Source organism: Diadema antillarum, unplaced genomic scaffold (genome assembly GCF_040938485.1).
Source record: "Diadema antillarum isolate AM-2024a unplaced genomic scaffold, OU_Dant_1.0 seq00000674_RagTag, whole genome shotgun sequence".
Classification (NCBI taxonomy): domain Eukaryota; kingdom Metazoa; phylum Echinodermata; class Echinoidea; order Diadematoida; family Diadematidae; genus Diadema; species Diadema antillarum.
Genome location: NW_027271580.1, coordinates 952553 through 971924, shown reverse-complemented (window position 1 = coordinate 971924; position 19372 = coordinate 952553). Strand labels below are relative to the sequence as shown.

The window sequence follows — 19372 nt, the reverse complement described above, 5'->3', positions numbered from 1 at the left end:
ACAGTAGATCATACTTACCAAATGCTGCAATCTCCTTGAATCATATTTCACAATTTGAAAAGCCGGTGACAAGATATCGTAGCAACAACTGAAACACTAAATTGCACTTAATTGTTATGTAGAATGCAAGGGAAAATAATGACAATTGTGTATCATGCGTGTGTGTGTGTGTGTGTGTGTGTGTGTGTGTGTGATGAACAAATAGATAGATAGATAGATTGATAGACAGATGGACAGATAGATAGATAGATAGATAGCGAGAGAGAGCATTGCAAAATTGATGCGACAGATATAAAATTGGAATTATATAAAATTGGAATTATTCCAGAAACCCTTTGGTGTTCTTCAAATACCAAATCTACTGTATATGCCAAATATTTCGTGAGGTTTTTATTTTCGCGAATTTTGCGAGTCAGCTGCTATTCGCGAAATTAAAAGCACGCGAAAATATTGACTCCAATGCCGATATGAATGTGACGTACGCGTACACATTTCTCCGTTCAGTACAGGACTCCAAGATCGCGAATTTAACCACTCGCGAAATTGCCGGGAAGTCCCGATTCACGAAAATTTAGACTCGCAAAATACATGGTGTATACAGTACTCCAAAGAAATGATCTTCATTGAAAATCACAAGCACACAAGATGAATACTTACAAGGAACTAAAATGAAAAAGAGAAGGTAGCAAAAAATAGATTTAAGAAGCTTGATAGACACCAACAAGACAAACAGCATACCTCTTTCACAAATCTGCAGTGTCAGTTCATCGTCTTCTGCAAACCAAACTGTCTTCTTCTGGACAACACCGGCCCTATTTTCAGTGAAGAAACACACAAAAAAAGACCAGAAATTCACAAACACATCAAATTCAATCAGAAGAGCATAAAGTTTTCATCATTTCATAATCTCATTTTAACTGTCCCTGAATTACAAGACAGCACTACTTCCTTTAACATATTGTTGACCAAATGTTAGTCTCAATCTGCTTCCAATGCATGCTGTATGGTGTTGATTCTCATGATCATATGTCGAGACATATGCAAAGTTTTCTCCACTTCCACTCAAATTTTTGTAAACATTTATAAAAATGCAGCAACATCAATATATGGTTGGGTATTCATGCGGGCACCACATACCAGTATAATTCTATGTTAACAGGTTTCAAAGAAGTGAGACCATATCCTATCCTTGGAGGAAAAAAAAGAGCATAAGTTTGTAAGCTTTAACCTGTCAACCTCATTACACCAAAAGATATTGCATCCCTACAAATTCACAGGGACACCTAAAAATTCACCACTTTTTACATACAGAGATCTTGACAACTTGTTTCCAAGAATTCTTTCATTTTAAACCCGCTGTCAAGCCTGGTCTAGTAACCTATGGCTCATAGTGCAAAGCCATTACTGAATTTATAGATTACTCTCCACTCCTCTGCTGCCATGCAGCAATAGGGCAATTTTAAAACTGTGCACCAAAGCAGTATAACAACTTGTTTCTTTGGCATGGGAAGGGTTAATGTGACTGCATCAGTGAAATGCCTGTGTGACATTTAACTCTATGGCAGTGAGGTTTCCCCTATGGGATATCTTCGTCCCTCTGTGCTCGTCACCTTAAAATGTTGATATCATCTCACACAAATCGTATAATGTGCCGATACGGGAAGCGATGTGAAATTTAGGCAACTCGATGCTAATCTATTTCTGCTCTATAGTCTATCCTTTGCAAGTAAGTAGCATCCCTCCCCCCCCCCCATCCCCCTCCCCCATCCCCCTCCCCATCTCTCCCCAATTGCTGCTCTAGCTGGCTCAGGTGAGCTAAATTTGGGTACCAATGCCTCTCGGAAGTCTGTTGTTGAGAAAACTGTTCTTGAGCTGAAGACTCTTGAGTCATTCTAAAGGCCTCGACCTAGCCTCACTTTAAGGCTGAAAGAGATTTTTCTTTTCTCTCACTGGCACCATGGTTTACTGATTAGTTTATAATAAATCTGAACTTAGAGACATAAAAAAACATTTCTTATGAATGGTATTTTTTAATGCATAAAGTCAAGATGATGTTTCACAGGGAAATGATAATTCCCAAGAGCTGTTGAAAGAAAAAAAAAATTCTCACATCATGGCATACTACCATCCAAACATGACACCTTTGAGAAAACTAGCCATGACAAATCACTGATCAGTTATAAAAAAAAGAAGAAAAAAAACAACAACCATATTTCACTGAAACATTCACAAACAAACTTATTGTTTCAATGGGTTTTAAAAATATAAAAACAAAGCAATGTTCACATTCTGTTCTGGCACAGCTATGGGATTTGCTGTGGGCTGAAGGTGACTAAAATGAACAGCCGACCAAAACGCAGCTGTGGTTTCGGTGAACATAGGGGCAAGCAAGACAACTCCTCTCAGGAGACATGCGATCACCATCCATTTTTGATGCCAGGCGGAAGACTCGTGGGAAGGGTAATCTCGCTCCGCCCACCCACTCTTATTCGCCTGCCTTGTATCACAGTGGCTGTCCATAGCACTGAGCTGCCGAGACTTTTATATTCGTGAAATAAAATGCCCTTTTGAAAGGTGAGATGAATTAATGAAGTGACCAAGACAAAGAGCAATCAACAACAACGACAAAGAAACTGTAAATATCACCACAAAATTGGCACAGGGAATGATACCGAGATGAAAAACTCTTTGAAAACAAGACATGATCAGACTTGAATACAGTCCAACCTTTCCTATCCAGCCTCCCTTTATCCGGATCTCTCTATTATCTAGATGCAATCTTGCCGTGATTGTTTTTTTTTTCATTCTAATAATTACTGAGGAAAGGGGGATTTTAAACTCAAACAAAATTCCTACACAAACTCACATAAATTACATATTATTCTTCACAAAATGAACATACACTTACATCTAATTTTCATGAAAATAACATGCATTCAGACATTCATTACCCCCAAGATCACCGCAAGAACGTGGGACAGAAAACTTTTCATTTTCAGGGAATGGTACAGGCGATTGTTTTTTTTTTGGCAGCTGATGCGTCTATCAAACATTGAGTCTGCCATATCTGGCCAAATCCCTTGTCCAGATTATCGCCGGTCGCGACTTGTCCGGATAGGAGAGGTCGGACTGTATCTTTAGAAGATGATTTCTCAAAAAAAAAGACCACAGAAATTCTTTATTGTCATGTCTACTAGAGGTATGATATTTATCAACAAAGAACAATTAAATGGTTGTGCCTAATGCATACAGTGCCCTGACACCACGAACATATCACAAGCCGGTTGCTATAATAAATTTCCCTGCGCAGACCACTTTTCATGTCTTCTACATCAACATTTCCTCACAAGCCAAATGATCCCATCCATCCTCATGCCATGAATATTGTCTCACAAGAAAAAACTGTTGCAAGTTTTAGGAGAATCAAGTATTTTTTTTTTTTTTTTTTTTTGGGGGGGGGATCAACAAATCTCCACGAGGGTATCATGCAATCCTCAATGGGGTCATTTTCACAAGTTATGTATGCATGAGTGCTATTCCCCTTAATCTTCCCTTATGATCGAGACATGATTTTAACATGGCAAACTACGACCTCTTGTTGCATGCATACATTTAGAGCAAATACCGAAGGAGAGATTCTGTACAAGACAACCATAAATCACTCTCAGCAGAAGTTACAGCTAGGAAGAGGCCATAAATTGGTACTGCCAGCATTAAACTCCTTGGGCAATTATCTTTTATGATACCATCAAAACTGACTTGATCTCATGATGAATGGCTGTAAATCAAAAGTGAAAATACAGTGTAAGAAGATATTTGACAAACTTGATGTCCATAAAAATGCATGGTGTGACTTTAAAAAGTTTGGGTCAACTTCTTGTTTCATTACACCCCCTCCCTAAGCTCACCATCATATTTTCCATGGCACCCCTCCCCTCCCCTCCCTATAACTATGCCAGGAAAGTGGATCTTTCATTTTCAGTGCATGCCAACAACAAAATTGTGTCACAAAAGTTTGTTGAGCTTCAGGGCATCTACCAACAAACTGATGACATTATGTTTGGATGAGAGAGAGGGATATTGCTTCATGGCATCATAGAGGCACTATGTCAGGTAGCTTTTATCACTTACGGTTATTGTTAGACATAGGTTTTAACCTCTATTTCATACATGGGCATCCTATGGTATCCTTTCCTCATCACTGCACCTGTCAACTCCACACAACCCTTTTTTTAACAATGGACACCTTCCTCCCCTCTACCCCCCCCCCCTTTGCCTCTATCCCACCTCTACCAAAGCCACAGAGGTTTATATGGAAGAATCTGCAGTGATTGGGCCGAAAGCGAGCGGAAGCGAGAAGTATCCAACCCACAGGGACCGGAGTATCAACCACTGAATTTGAGACTCTCAGATTGCACTCTCAGCATTGGAATCTCATTGATCAGAGATCTCTGTTACTTTACTGGTAAGTCTATCCCCCTCCCTCTCCTACCCCCCCCCCCCCCTTCTGAAAAACTAGAGAGAGAAAGAGATAAAACCAGGCAGACAATCAGATAGGCAGACAGAATGATACATAGAAGAGGGATGCTGCTTACAAGATGGTGCCACATGCCAATGTAACACAAGACATGATGCCCACTCCACAGAATATTGATTGACAAATGTACTGTACCTGAAGTAAAGAAACGCTTTCCCTTTATTTCAGCCTCCAGTAATAGGCACCATGACAATTCTCTCTCTCTCTTTCTTTCTAAATGAAAGAAATGCAAAGCTCCTGCTAACATATGCCACACAGAACTCTCCTCTTCAATGAGCAGAGTTTGAAAAAGAAAATACTGGCTGTAAAAAAAGAAGGCTAATACTGCATGCTCCATTTAACACAGACATTCTGGCACGGCACTGTGCACTGTGACCATAATTTTCTTTCAAGTAATTATCTGTTGTCCTATTTGGCAGAGCCGTAAGTGCCATTTACATCCAGAAGAGACCTATTAAGACTAATTATTCTTCAGAGCCATTCAAATCCTAGGTGGAAACCAGCACATCCTCGGGGGCAGAAGTTTCACTGTTCAAGAGCAATTCCACTCCAGGCTCTAAATGAATAACATGCAAACAGTGAAAGTTTCATCAAAACTTACATAGAAAGGGTTGTAGTTGCTGATTTATTGACAAGAAAAAAACTCTTTTCTCATTTTTTTTTTCTGGCACAAACAAACAGAGGACTTGAGAGGGTAGGACATCATCATTTATGTCCCTCGGATAGGACATAAAATGGAGGTCCCGTGTGTGAGAGAGTCGCAACTCGTGCACGTAAAAGATCCCGCTTCATTTATTCATCACAAACAGCTGGGTGTTTAACCCTGTGAAGTGGTCCTGCCTCACAGTCACATCCAACTGGACCCCATGGAAGATCAGCCATTGCAGCTGAATATGGGCTATCCAGCCATCTTCTCAAATGGGAATGAAACAAACAAACAAATGAACAAACAAATCTCACCTAATTCACATACCATAAAGCCAGAAACGTTCACGGCATGAAACTTTTACAAATTGGAACTGATGGCCTTTTTCAGGGCATGAAAACTTCATTGTGTATAGAAAAAAAAACCTTCACATGCATTTCACTCTTGCGAATCTTTGCTCCCTGCAAAATCTGTGAGAGTTTCATGCTCGCAAAAAAAGGGGTAATTTCAGACATTTGTTATATCAAGTAAAGTTCTACTTATAAATGGTGAATACATTGCAAATGCTAATAGGTGACAGACAATTTTGACAGTCCTAGACTCCTTTTTGTCCTTCATTACTTAAATGACCCTCTCCCACAAGCAAACAAATAAAACAGAACAACGCATTACATTCACATCTTACACGGATTTCAGCACGCACACTCAGGCTGTGACAACGCATTAGTTTTTGAGTGTGAAAGCTGCTTATGGAAAGTGAATGCATGATACCATAACTTGTGTCATATCAAGATTTCTAATGTGCCTTTTCTTCCACTTCCGACTGTCTGCATTCATGACAGTGGTTGGGTTTATTAATAAAGGCTGAGAGCCAATGATACAACTGTTCTTTCCCGGGGTCAATACCCCTGGTATGACACCACAACAATCCAGTGTGTCCTTTTGGGGGACAATGACTTTAGCAGGAATCACTCAAACAAATCCTGCGAAACCCTGATGTAAAGGAGGAAAGACTTTTAGACATACAAACATACGAACAAATATGTGTCATATGTGTGTGTGCGTCTGTGTGTATGTGGCATGTGTGTAGGAAGAGACAGAAAGGGAGAGATAGAGAGTGGAGGGAGCATATACAGACTCAAGGAAAAACTAGAGGATAGAGAATAAATGGCATGGTACTAAAAAAAAAAGTTATCACACAGATTTGGGCAATATTAAGATGGAAGGGGAGTTTGTTATAGGATAGACATATAATGCATATAATTATATTCATACAAAGAGAGAGAGAAAGAGAGGGAGACCTGCAGAGAAAAGCAATTACACAATGACTCAATCAGTGAAGCACCCATAGGGAGGTGAAAGATTTTTATAAAGTTAAGATACAAGAGGACATATAGTTAAGAGAGTGGGTAGATTGTATATGACTATATAAATATAAAGGGAGAGAAAGAGAGAGAGAGATAAGGAGAGAGAGAGAGAGATAAAGGCTCTATATATATGCTTCACACATCAAATCTACGACGCAATTGCCAAATTAGATTAGGCAGTATTTTCCTCGTATTGAATCCTCTCCCCCCACAATGACACGGAGGCCAACGACCGTGCTTTGCCCAAGCTTCCTCCCTTGCCACCCAAAACATCTTGAGCGTATTTGCACGCCACGGTGGTTGGCGAGCACTCGGCAAAGCCTCAGACCCCGGGAATGCAAGACGGCTGACAAGAATATTAATAGCGCATTCCTCCACTCATCATCCGAGTGACTGACAAATAAAGTTGTCCCACACTGCCAACTTTTCGACCTGCCATTTACTCGCTCCTTTGTCACAGTGTCATGGTCTCGCGCCTGACTGCAGTAAAGCCCCGGGGAGCCATTTCGTTTTTAGAGGGACAGAACATCTCATTTTTTGCTTTTCTTCATCTGACCCTCCCTGAGACACACTCCCATAAATCTCCACTCTATTACATTTTCATTTTGCTTTCGAAAGACCATTTTCGTCTCCATACTTTATTGCACAGAAAAAGATGAGTCACTCACTGCAAGTGCGATATTGAGCCAATAAGGAAAATTTATTATGTAAACATGGCCTCTGGAAAAAAACCAGAAGAGTCCAGCACGGATATCCGATATTAGTTAAATTTTATCAAGAGGTACATTCAAATGTCATATATACAAAGCATCAGACATTCTCGTTGCAGATGAAAAACCACTGCTACATAGAATATGATGTCAATGAATATCAGGTGTGTTAGCTCAATGACACACAGAAAGCCAAATCTGCTAATGCTGATTTTGCTGGTTTTCTCGTGCTTTTGATGGTATAATTATTTTGCATTTTATCTCTCTCTCTCTCTTGCATTATACACATTGATATATCTCACTATGATGAGGGTTCTAACAGAACAGATTCTAAGTATCAAAACATTCCAGTTGTCCCACTGACACCGCATATTTCAATCATTATAGCAAATCCCTAAAAAAGATTTAGACAGCTCTTATGGTGAGATGCAAAATCATTAATGAATTCCCTTCTGATTGCTGCTGATTCAAAACCACTTGAATTATTGATGAATGTTCCCTAATAAACAAACATACCTCCTCATATGCTGTAAAATGAGGAATGTTCTCATGCATTTTAGTTTCATGAATTTCGCGAGAGCCAAGATTCGCAAAACTAAAATGTATGTGAAAGTTCTTGTCTACACTTTACGCACTGAATGTTAGAGGCAACTCGCAAAATTTTCATGCAAAAAAAAAGCTTTATGTCGATGTAGGGCACTTTGTCAATCAGTTGCAAAAAAAAAAAGACTGTTGGCTCCAATTCGCAAAAAATTCATGCTGCGAAAATATCGTGTTTTATAGTACCGCAGCTGATCACACTTAAAAAAAAAAGAAAGATACAACAGAACAGAACAAAAAGGGCATCTGGCAAATTCTAGCCCACCTCCTCCCACGAATTTGAGGGAATTCTTTTTTTTTCCATCCATCTATCTCTGAGATTCCAGAATTACCCTGTTTTTCTTGCCTTTGAGCAATGATGTGATGCCATTAAGACATTAAAGTCGAACGGGTTCATTTTTACTGCTCAAATCTCATAACACGAGGCTTAAATGGCCATTAAGCTTCTATCCTTTCACACTAAAAGGGGTCAAGTGACATTTTGTTCTGATCCAGTTGACACCTTTACACCCAGCCAAACAGAATAAATTTTGAATGATGCATGGCACAGACAAACATAAAATCAAAAAATGCAAAACTCATTTTACAGTCTTCACTTCACAGTCATATGGAAAACACATGTGCTGATCAAAACTTGGGCAAGAAAAAAAAAACACACAACCAGATTTTCACTGCAAATTGCTATGATTTTTTCTCTTTTTTTAAAATGAATCATACACTGCTTGCAGCTACCAGAAATAAAAGAAAATTTTCTTGTACCAAGTATGTGATGAATAATGAAAAGTTCATTTATATGTTTTCAAACAGGATATGTTCAGGGCGTGCACTAACTGATCAATACACACAACCTAATGCTCATCAAAGTATCTCAGAAGTGTATACATAATGTCTGATGAACAAAGTATACAATTTTTCAGATTGCATTTGCTGCAACAACTATAGATAACTGAAAGGAGTATGGATGAGACTTTATGATGATTCTTACTTCAAGCAAAACATAAATTCTGCTGAAAATATCTTGTCAGCAAAAAAAAAAAAAAGTTTCTTCTGAATTTCACTCTACAATTTATTAAAAAGTGTAGGATTACATGGAACTGGTAGCCAAACCTGCATTGAATTTGGAGAAATATACACAATTTGACATTTAAGAGAGAAACAGTGACTCTAATCTTATGTAATATGTTGCCAATTTAATAATCGGGTATGAATTTATAAATTTAGAGGTTTGAAAGTCCTGGAACTAATGGACACACAGGCCTCGAAATAGGATTTTGGAGGGGCACGGCCATTTAGAAAAGGGCACTTTTTCCAAGAGGCCAGGGCACTTAAGTCAGTCAGAGGGGCACCAAGGCCACATTGGAAAGGGCATGTTTGGTGTTTATGAAAAAAGAAAGAAGAAAAACAAACCGAGAAAAACAAACAAACACACACACACACACACACACACACACACACAAAGTGCAACACACAACAAAAACCTCTTCCCTACAGTTGTAACACATTCCCGATCTCCGCGTTTCTTTGCAGTGAAACAACATTTTTTTAAACAGGAATAAAACAACAGTAGGTTTTGATTGAAACTCGACACCCTTTCAGGCCAGCCAGGCTGCCATGAAACTTCAAAGCACATTCCGACAGCTGGCTGGCAAAACCACAAGGCAAAGGAATTTGCGTGCGCGTGTAGATTGCTATGATTAGTCTGTGACAGACAGTTCATGACCTCCAAGAATGCGCCAAGTACGCGCGGTTTCTTCTGTTGATTGGTCTCTCTCTCTCCACCCCTCCCCATTCCCCAGTCTGGCACACCTTGGCATCGTGGGATTTTTCTTTTTTTCTTGGTGAACTTGGGAGTTCACTCTTCACTACTCTATCTGAATATGCGCTGCCTACTAGTAGCTAGTACCGTGTACATACTCGCGGCCGCTGCGCTGCGGAGGCAGTCCACTAGTCGGGACGGTAAAAGCCGGTCGGGCGTACATGTAGGTACACGTCGTCTTGTATCTCGGAAAGATACTTTGAGTTTGAATCAGATATATCGGGACGCGAGTGAACTGAAGGTATGATATTTGAGATCAGGAAAGTTGTTCAAGCTTATTAAAGAGACTTTGAGAAAGGGCATATCATACGTCATAAATAATAACTTTCATTCTAAAAGGGCACCACGGCCCCAAGAAAAAGGGCACATTTTTTTTTGGCCGTAACTTTGATCAAAAAACAAAAGGCATTGCGGCCAACGAGAGGGGCACCGACGGCCATGGCCGTCGGTGGCCGTCGGTTAATTCGAGGCCTGGACACACAGAATCATTTCTATGAAAGAGCTATGAAAATAATCTCTATGATTACCTTATGAGACAGTAGCTATGAATATTAACAGTTACAATAATAAGTCAGCAACAACCACATATATTTGGTTTGTGGGACTTGATGAGCTAATTAACAGCCTTCTGATTGATTGTATGAAATTTAACACCGTGGGCATTCTATGTTGATCTTTACAAGGAGAACTCTGTAAACTTCAAAACTTTGGACCAATCTGACAAAATATTCTAGATTTCCTCTGAACTCGGCAGTTTTCGAGCATCAATTGTGACATTTAGCTGAGCACAGTGATGCAAGCAACCAGTGTTTCATGCAAGCTTGGCATTCAAAGGCCAGCAGACCAGTATAATACTGCATGAAAAAAAAAAAAAACCCTGCCTATATTGACATAAATCCCCAAATTAATAACACAAAGTTGGCCTCCATTGTTGCTCTTTCTCCTACTCAGGTTTGGCTGCATCTGTGCCAACCATCCACATACCCCCCCCCCACTACTTCCCATACTGCTCTCATCTTTGCCGTTTCTCCTCTTTCCGTCATTTTACTGGCAATCATTTTCCAATCATCGCTGGGGGTTTCAGTCCTCACAGCGCATCTGCCCCGATGAGGGATTGCACTCCGAAACGCAACTACCCCCGGAGTCCGCGGATGCCCCACAAATCTCTCGTCGATGATATCGGGTCCGCTAATTTGATCCGAAGTGCACGATAACCACCCATGTCCAACTATGCCTCACTTATCCATCATGTGATCACTACGATATGGCATCCAAGCCACACAAAAATTACATCAATAACATTTGATCCTCTGTCCACTCCAGGCAAAGAGCTCTTGTCAAGTCGCTTTCTGCGTCTAAGATGAAATGGTGCCTCCTCTTAAATGTACATGAACTATGAATTTTAGCAGGTAGTTGAGTGTCTTTACTGGCATTTAAGGTAGGCAGGACTGGGGACGGAGTGGGGGGGGGGACTTTTCGACAGCTTGGACAGGGTGATTTGGGTCATTATCTGGGGCATGGAAGAAGGAGAGTGCAACCAGAATATGTTTAAGTTGTCTAGAATATGGGAATGCAAATAACCAACATCAGGAATATTACCACAGAGGTATATTTTGCAGCATTTTCATTTTCGAGCAATTCTACAGGTACTTACAAAATCAAAACTTTTTGAAAGTACTGCCTCACATAATGCCAACGTGTTTATATATCATCTCAAAGGTGGAAAATTGATAACTTTCTCTTGAAATGGGAATAATGCTTCTTTGTCTTTTCATCAATGCTGTTCTCAATCACAAATTTAACCGCAAGCAAAGAAGTCCTAATTTGTGAAATATAAAGGAATATACAGTACTAGTCATTCCGGATCAACTACCACAAGAATGCGGTTCTATTTATTTATTTATTTATTTATTTATTCAGGGTTTTTTTCAACAGGGTAGCCCCATCAGTAGGCAGGTACTGTTCTTACTGGGGGCCCTTCACAAACAAACAAACAAACAAACAAACAATTTCATTTTTTGAATTACATGAGGTGTTTTTATTTCTTAATATCACATTTGTGCCTTTAAGACTCCATAGGCCAAGTCACTTATCTATATTATTATATACCACCATCTGACATATGTTTCAACAAGCACACAGTTGCAGCATCTTGTGCCAGAAGACACAGAAAAAATTTACAGCTGTGCTAAAACAGCTATATTGGACTTTTGAAATATGGTAATCAACTGCTGCTGTCAAGCCTAAAATGTTATCATTCTACAGACATAGCTTTTACACTTACTGATGTCTTTCCTTTTTTTTTTTTTAGATGTGTCAAAAACTTTGGCCTGTATTTTGGAGATGAAACTGTCCATCACTCAGATCTGCAGTTTTGTTGGAATAATCTGTAACTTTAGCTCAAAACAGGCCAAGAGCTGGTGAACACAACCCCAGACAGCATTCCACAAAGCAATTACTAATACCGCCAAATCCCGACATTTTGAAGAAAAGGGACCGCATCGAAGTCTGCCGCGGTGAGACTAGGCAAACTTTAGTTCCATGCACTTTAGCCATCAACAGGCATCAGTGAGAAACTGGTTGATGAGACTCTGGAATGGCTCTCACCATGTCATTCTGATGAGCTGCATTTGAAAAACACTGTCATATTCCGATGACGAATACGTCATTGCACCTAGCATCTGTCAGTTCTGATCAAATCCTCTGTTATGGGGGTTTTAAAAATAGCTGCAAACAGATGGATTCAATGTGGATTCCTGCATTTTGTTGCCAATGCATTTACGAGTTTCGACTCGAAGTTTCTTTAATTAAGTGTTCACATACCTGTACTGCCCTTGAATTTAATTAAAGGAGTTTAGAATAGTCAGACAAGAAGAATTTACTATATTTGAGGCATAGGAGAACAAGAAGTACATGAGATTTCTCTCCAACAAGGAGAATTTTCCACCATTTCTTTCTTTTTTGTGATCAAGCAAAACAGAAAGGGAGATGTAATCAACATTATGGCTACCTGAAATAAGCACTGGAAAATGTTCAGACTGTACTACACCTGACAGACACAACTGTGATAAAAGTGGCATTTCTTGCACAAAGGTGTCATTCAAATCAAAGTGTGTCCAAAGACTGAAATTCTACTGGTCATCTTTTAAGGACAAACTTTCCTTGAGCCTTTGCTGTAGTAAAAACAAAAACTACAACAAAACAAAACATTATATTTTTTTTAAAACTCAGGGTATGTTCCCAATACACAAGGGAATTGTGTTTTGTTGATCACATTTCCTGTTGGGATAATCTTTATTTTCTGCAACATTTCTATATCTCTTCTGACTATTAAAGTACAAAAAAAAAATTTAAAGAATGAAAGTTACGTGTTCATACATTCTTTAAACAGTATTGCACAATGTGTTCAAGTTTAGTATAAATATTGGTGCAGTTCAGTCACACCCTACGCTAACTTTTTACTTGCATCAATCACTTTTTGAACATTTGGAAACCCAACTTAAGGTTAAGCATATGATATCTATTTTCACTTGTTCCTCCAGAGTAACATCAATTGAAGAAAGTATTCATTGCAAGTGGTATACATCCTTGTTTTTGAAAAGAAATAAGATAATATAGAGAGGTTTTATAAATGTACATATATAAGTATGTATCATTGTATATATCATTTTCTTGCTTTGATGAATTTGTATATAAGATTTAAACCAACTACACCAGCAAGTACCTTGTGCTTATTCGGCTATATGCTAGTGACTGTGATGACTGTCCTTCATGAATTCTCCCGAGAAACTGTTCCGTATGTTCGTACATGTATCTGTGTTTGTGAATGCCAGTTTTTGTTTGTTTGAATGTGTGTGCTGAAGTGCACATTTCCTATTCTAAACAGTCACGAATGACTTCCGTTCATTCGCGCGGGCCAGACACATTCAGCGATACCAGCTAGATCCCGCGCAGGTGACTTCACTGGCTGGCTAGCGCATCCCTGGATATGCGGCACTGTTTGCTAGGCTGTCAAATGAGATTAGCTCGTAAGTAGCTTACTCCAGAGAAGCCGTTAACAGAATTAAATTGCTTTGGGGAAGGGGAAAAAAATAAGAAAAAAAAACCCTACCCCTGACCTTCTCTTGCAGGTGGTAAGTTCCATGTGAGAAATATTGACTACTTCCTTGGCACGGAAAATAGTGAGAAGGAAGACGTGCCTTCAAAGACGAACGGCGAAGACGGTCGAAAGTCTCAGAGTAGTGGCAACAAAAGGCTCTTTCTACAACTGGTGTGGCTTCATGTTACCCGCGACTTCTACAGCTCTATGAGACTAAATGTCCCTAGAATTGATACACATGCAGTTTGTGGACAGGGTTTACAAGAATGTGACTGACTCAGTTAAACTGTCACATTGTACTAAAGCCTTTTCCTGGTAAACCCTGCTGTTCAGAGCATTTGCCTCAGGATAGGGCACGTTGTGTCATTAAAAAAAGCTGTTCCACATTCTTAAATACAGTAGTACAAGCAACTCCCTTTATAAGAAAGTCCTTGGGACTAGCAGTTTTCTTTTGTCTTATGAAAATGTTGTTATAGCCGAACACTAGCTATATACCTAAAGATATAAAGATGATCATTTGAGGACCTGAATTTTTACTGTGTTGTAATGAGAATTTTGTTATAACTATGCATGTTAGTTATAACAGGAGTGCAATGTATGACAGAAACATTTTCAGTATTTTCTTCTACAATAAAGAAGCTGTTGTGGCTGAGTGGATAAGATAATGGACTGTCAATACGATGTGTACGGTTCAAATCCCCTGGCTGTAGTGGTTGCGCCCCTAGGCAAAGCACTTTATTCTCATGGCCTAGTCTTTCAGAGGAGACTTAAGCCGTCAACCCTATTGTAACTTGCTGTATGGAACCAGGGAGGTGCACACCTCCCTGATGGAACTTGCTTCCTTAGCAGCCACGTAAAACAAGTCATAACGTTGAAGATATCGTCACAGGGTGCGTTCGAGCGCTCTAAAGCGAACCAAAGCGAACTGAACTAAAGCGTACCGTACCGTACTGTGCCAGTTTGGGGGCGTTCGAATGCTCTGTTGAGAAAGCGTACCTCTCGAGTTATTTTTAGAAAAGGTCACGCTTGTTTGTAGCGAGAAGGTCATTCACCTTGCGCTTGACCTACTTACAGCTGCCCCGAACAAAGAGAATGATGTTTTTGCATTGTGACGTATGCACATGATACGCGCATGCTTTACAACGAACTTATGGTACGCTTTGGTACGCTTTTGGAGCACATCGGGAAGTGATCCACTTTTGGCTCGGTACAGTGCGGTACAGTACACTTTAGGAGCGTTCGAACGCTCCTCTAGCGCGGTACGGTACGGTACAGTTCACTTTAGGAGAGCGCTCGAACGCGCCCTCTGTTTCCCATGATACAATTAAGCCTTTATCCACCAAAATAATGTTACATTATGGACATGAAAAGGGTGTGGTTACAATGAATGCTTGATGACTCACTGGTGGCTACTTGCAGTAACCAATGTTTCTCCTGAAGGCCCCACCCATCATTTGCAAGGTACAGGTTAGATTTTGGATAGTGTGCAGAAATCTCAATATTGTTACACAGTACTAAATTGGGCAGTATAAGACACACTGAATCAACTCATTTAATGCTAATTTACACCAACAGTGGGGCAATTCCACGGTAACTAGGACACAGGTGCCAAAAATTCAAAATGATATTTGTTTCAAACACCATACATTTTCAGACAGTACTTGAGTTGAAGTTTTAAGAATCATTATGTTTTTCAATAAAAGTGGCCATTTTGATTTTCAAAATGGCTGCCAAAATATGCCTATAACTCAATGGTGAAAAGAGTGTATTGTCGCATAACTTACTCTCTGTATATCCACTTTATTAGTACTCTAAGCAACAATCTTTCATATGTATGCAGTTACCAGAGAAGTCTTTTACCACACGATAGAAAAAAAAGCTGGTAGCTTTAAAGAATTTGATAAAAACTGTTAATTACTTTGATAATGATGGATGTAACGTCAGTTACCAAAAACAAGGAATTTTTAAGTTTATTCATCAAAGGAAGTGAGCTGTATGATGTAACTTGGGATTTCTAATGTATGCCCATATGCCTTTATTTTAATACCAGAAATAAGGATACTTGGCATACTGGAGAGTCAAAATGAACACTACAAAATGTGTAACGTCAGTTACCGAAACGTCATACACGAGTATGTAACGTCAGTTACCATGACAGTAATTATAACTGAGGCAATTTTTTTGACTTTTGGCCATTTCAATACATCTGGGAAGCCAACTTACAACAAAGAGCAGCAATCCCTTTCATAGGAAATGATGTCATTACCTTGGTATGTCCATGGATATTTTTTTTTAATTTTATTTTATTTCTAAATTCATTTATTCATTCATTTACCATGATTATCTTTTTTTTTTTGGGGGGGGGGGGGCTTGAGCTTTCGATTTTTGATTCAGCACAAGTTTAAGGTTAAATCATCTGGAAGTTTAGTTTGCCACATGCAGTATATATGCACTCAAATTAGTACATTCCCAGTCCTACAGGATGATAAAGCTACCAAAGTTTGTAGGCCTAATCAGTGACATGATTGCATGTTAACCACATTTTCTACAAAAAAACAAACAAACAAACAACCTTCTGCACAGCTGTATACCAACAGTTTAACAATCTTCACCAATGTTTGCTTTTGCTGGCATTTTTCTTTTTTTTTCAGGAAGCTTAGTCAAGGTTTCTACCACAAGGCAAATGCACAAACAGATATTTCTTCTCTTGCACTTAAATGTGTGGTGTAGTTAACATGGCTCATCTTGTGTACGTCAGGCATGTACTCATTATTGTTTGAAACTTAACACTGATGTTGCTCAAAGTGAGAGAGGATTCTATAGGGTTTTAAAAAAATTGTTCATACAGTGTTTATTTGTTGATTACTTTATTCTATTCATGCAGGGACATTTTGTAATACAACACATGATAATTATGAACAGGAAGAGTTTTTTATATTGATTTTAGCATTCTTTCGTTGCAAAGTCCGATTTCTTGGTATCTCGAATGGATTTGCAAGTCGTGATATATCAGTGAAAAGGAAAAGAAAAACAGTTAAATTACTTCAAGCTAGGAGTAAAACAATAATGCTCTTTTGACCAAAAAAGCATTTATTTTTCTTCTTCACAGAGAAATATTAAAAGTGCAACACTTTTCATTTAAATCAATTGATGATGGAGATCATCAGGAGTAAAATAAAGAAAAGAAGGGGAAATATATCACAATAGATTTCATACATGTACATATTTATGCATATTTATGAGTTGATACATGTTTTTTTCCCCATGACCTGGAAGATATTTTGATATTTTTTTCAAGCACAAAAATATCCATGTTTTGTGTAGTACTACAAGGTATTATGGGTGGAGCACTCTATGTAGATAAAAACTTTCCTGTTCATTAAAAAACAAACAAACAAACAAACAAACAAAAAAGCCCTTAGCCATGTCCATATATTCATACTTGGAACTGCTTAATCTATTAATGGCTCTGTGTAATCATAAATGTTGAATAAAAATTAAATATTCAGACAAATGTCAAGAAATATCCTCTTGTGCATTTACATTATTTTTGCCCAACTGTGCTATTGCATGGGGGGGGGGGGGGGTGCCCCCTAAGGGCCCACCCAATATTACTTGTGTCTTCAGATTTTGTTTTAATTTGTTGCTGTAGTTGCCTGGGATTGTCACTGGTACATTGCAGCAGTATAATAACCTGTTAAATAAATTAGTTCTCTGTAAACCCCACGGCAAAGTATGTGTAACATCAGTTACGTAACGTCAGTTACTGACATGTTTACCTTTAAGTTTTCATAGAACACAAAGAAAATGGACTACTGTTTCATTTCATTGTGTATTTATGACTGATGAACTAAGGTATGACTCCATATCAACCAAATCATTCTGAATGGTCAGAATTATGAAATATCACATAGCTATTCCCAATCATGATTTTGCATGTGTAAACCCTATGGCAAATGTAAGTGTAACGTCAGTTACCGTCATGCCTTCACTGAAATTGGCATGGTGGTAAAAGGAGACAACTAAAGTGCACATTATTTTGCACACCTGTTCCTAAGAACCTAGGTGTATTGCCATATTAAACACATAAAGGCTAAAAGTCAGGGACATGAGATATTTCCATTTACATCTACACCATAATTTCCCATGTCCTTTTTCCGTAACGTCAGTTACCGACACATTTTCACTTGCTATGTGATAAGAAATGCAGTTTGAGAGAAAAACTTTCCACCTATTTCTTCATTCTCATGAACTTATTCATCAATGCTAATTGCAAGCCCAAGGTGCTTTCATTCACAGAACTACAAGGTAAACAATTTCATGAAAATCCTTACGTGTAACGTCAGTTACCGTGGAATTGCCCAGTGTGCCAGCATTCTGAAATCTAATATCTCTGTAATGGGGAAATTTCACATATTTATTGATTGCTGTTTAATGATGCCATATAACTCTGTAAAATCAAGAAAATAAAAAAGTAGCTTTTCTGCAGAAAGAAACTACTTACAAGTTCTGGACACTTGTTCAGCAGAAAAAGGTGACTTTCTTGTTACCTTTTTTGGTCCTTTAATTACCTAACTTATGGAAGAACCTCTTTAAAATACTTTATTGCTCAATGAAATACTTCTAAATTGTTGTATTAATTGTCCTAGCCTCTAATTGTTACTACTCATGAGGCACAACGGTAACTTCATTGATAAAAATACTACATTAAAGATTTAAGACACACCTGCACAACTTATCATAAACACTGAATTAAATCATATATCATGCTGTCTGTAAAGTTGCAGTTCAGATTTCACAAGTAACATTTGCAAGGAAATATGTCGTTGTACTGTGATTTACAAAGAGAAGAATAGTTGGGGGAACAGTGGTTTGTTTGTTTTTGTCATTTCTTGCATAGTATGATGACTTTTCCTAAAGGCATCTCTTGATTGGTCATGTGTAACTTTGTGTCAAAAAAAACATCCTGTTGCTGTCACAAGGAACCTGAATGATGGCATGACATTACAGAATAAAATGAAAATTGAATCTAACTGGAATTTTCTGAAGTCATCAGCACTTTTGGCCCATGTTTCTGATACACTGAAGTTATTCCATCATCAAAATATCATCTGCACATGAATCTCTTTGGAGACTGAAGGAGTGTCTGGAATGAATGCAACCTTAAAGTTCACTAAAATGTGCTAGAAAAGAATACAAGAATAATAAAAGAATCTCACCAACAACTTTTCCACCTTGAAATGACTGAAGTCTAAGTCTAACCCTATCAATACCGATTGGTGACCACTCTACACCCGATGTCATTGGCCCTCTTAGATGGGTAATCGAAAGAGGGGTTAAATAGCTTGCCACATCCCGCCTTTAAGGTTCATGGTCTCGGGGGAGTCTGCCAGCTCATTCAACCAAATCTAATCTGAGCTAAGTAGATCAAAAAGCAATTCAGACTTTAATTGAATTTGCCGCGCACCCTTCTTACTTTCACATGATCAAGTTAGAATCCTCCATTTTTTTTCTCTCTCTCATGTGCATTCCAGAGCATGGCTAATAAGCACAGGAGGTTAGCTTAAGTGGTAATTAAGTCATTCCAGATAATTAAA

General features: G+C 38.7%; 1 protein-coding gene across 1 annotated transcript in view; it reads right to left on the bottom strand.

Annotated features, from left to right (window-relative positions):
* LOC139736918 (spondin-1-like) overlaps positions 1 to 19372 on the bottom strand; it is an 86527-nt gene that overhangs the window by 17599 nt on the left and 49556 nt on the right. Inside the window, exon 4 of the mRNA XM_071647591.1 lies at positions 739 to 812. Coding sequence (XP_071503692.1) covers positions 739 to 812 — 74 coding nt within the window. The remainder of the gene's footprint in view (positions 1 to 738; positions 813 to 19372) is intronic.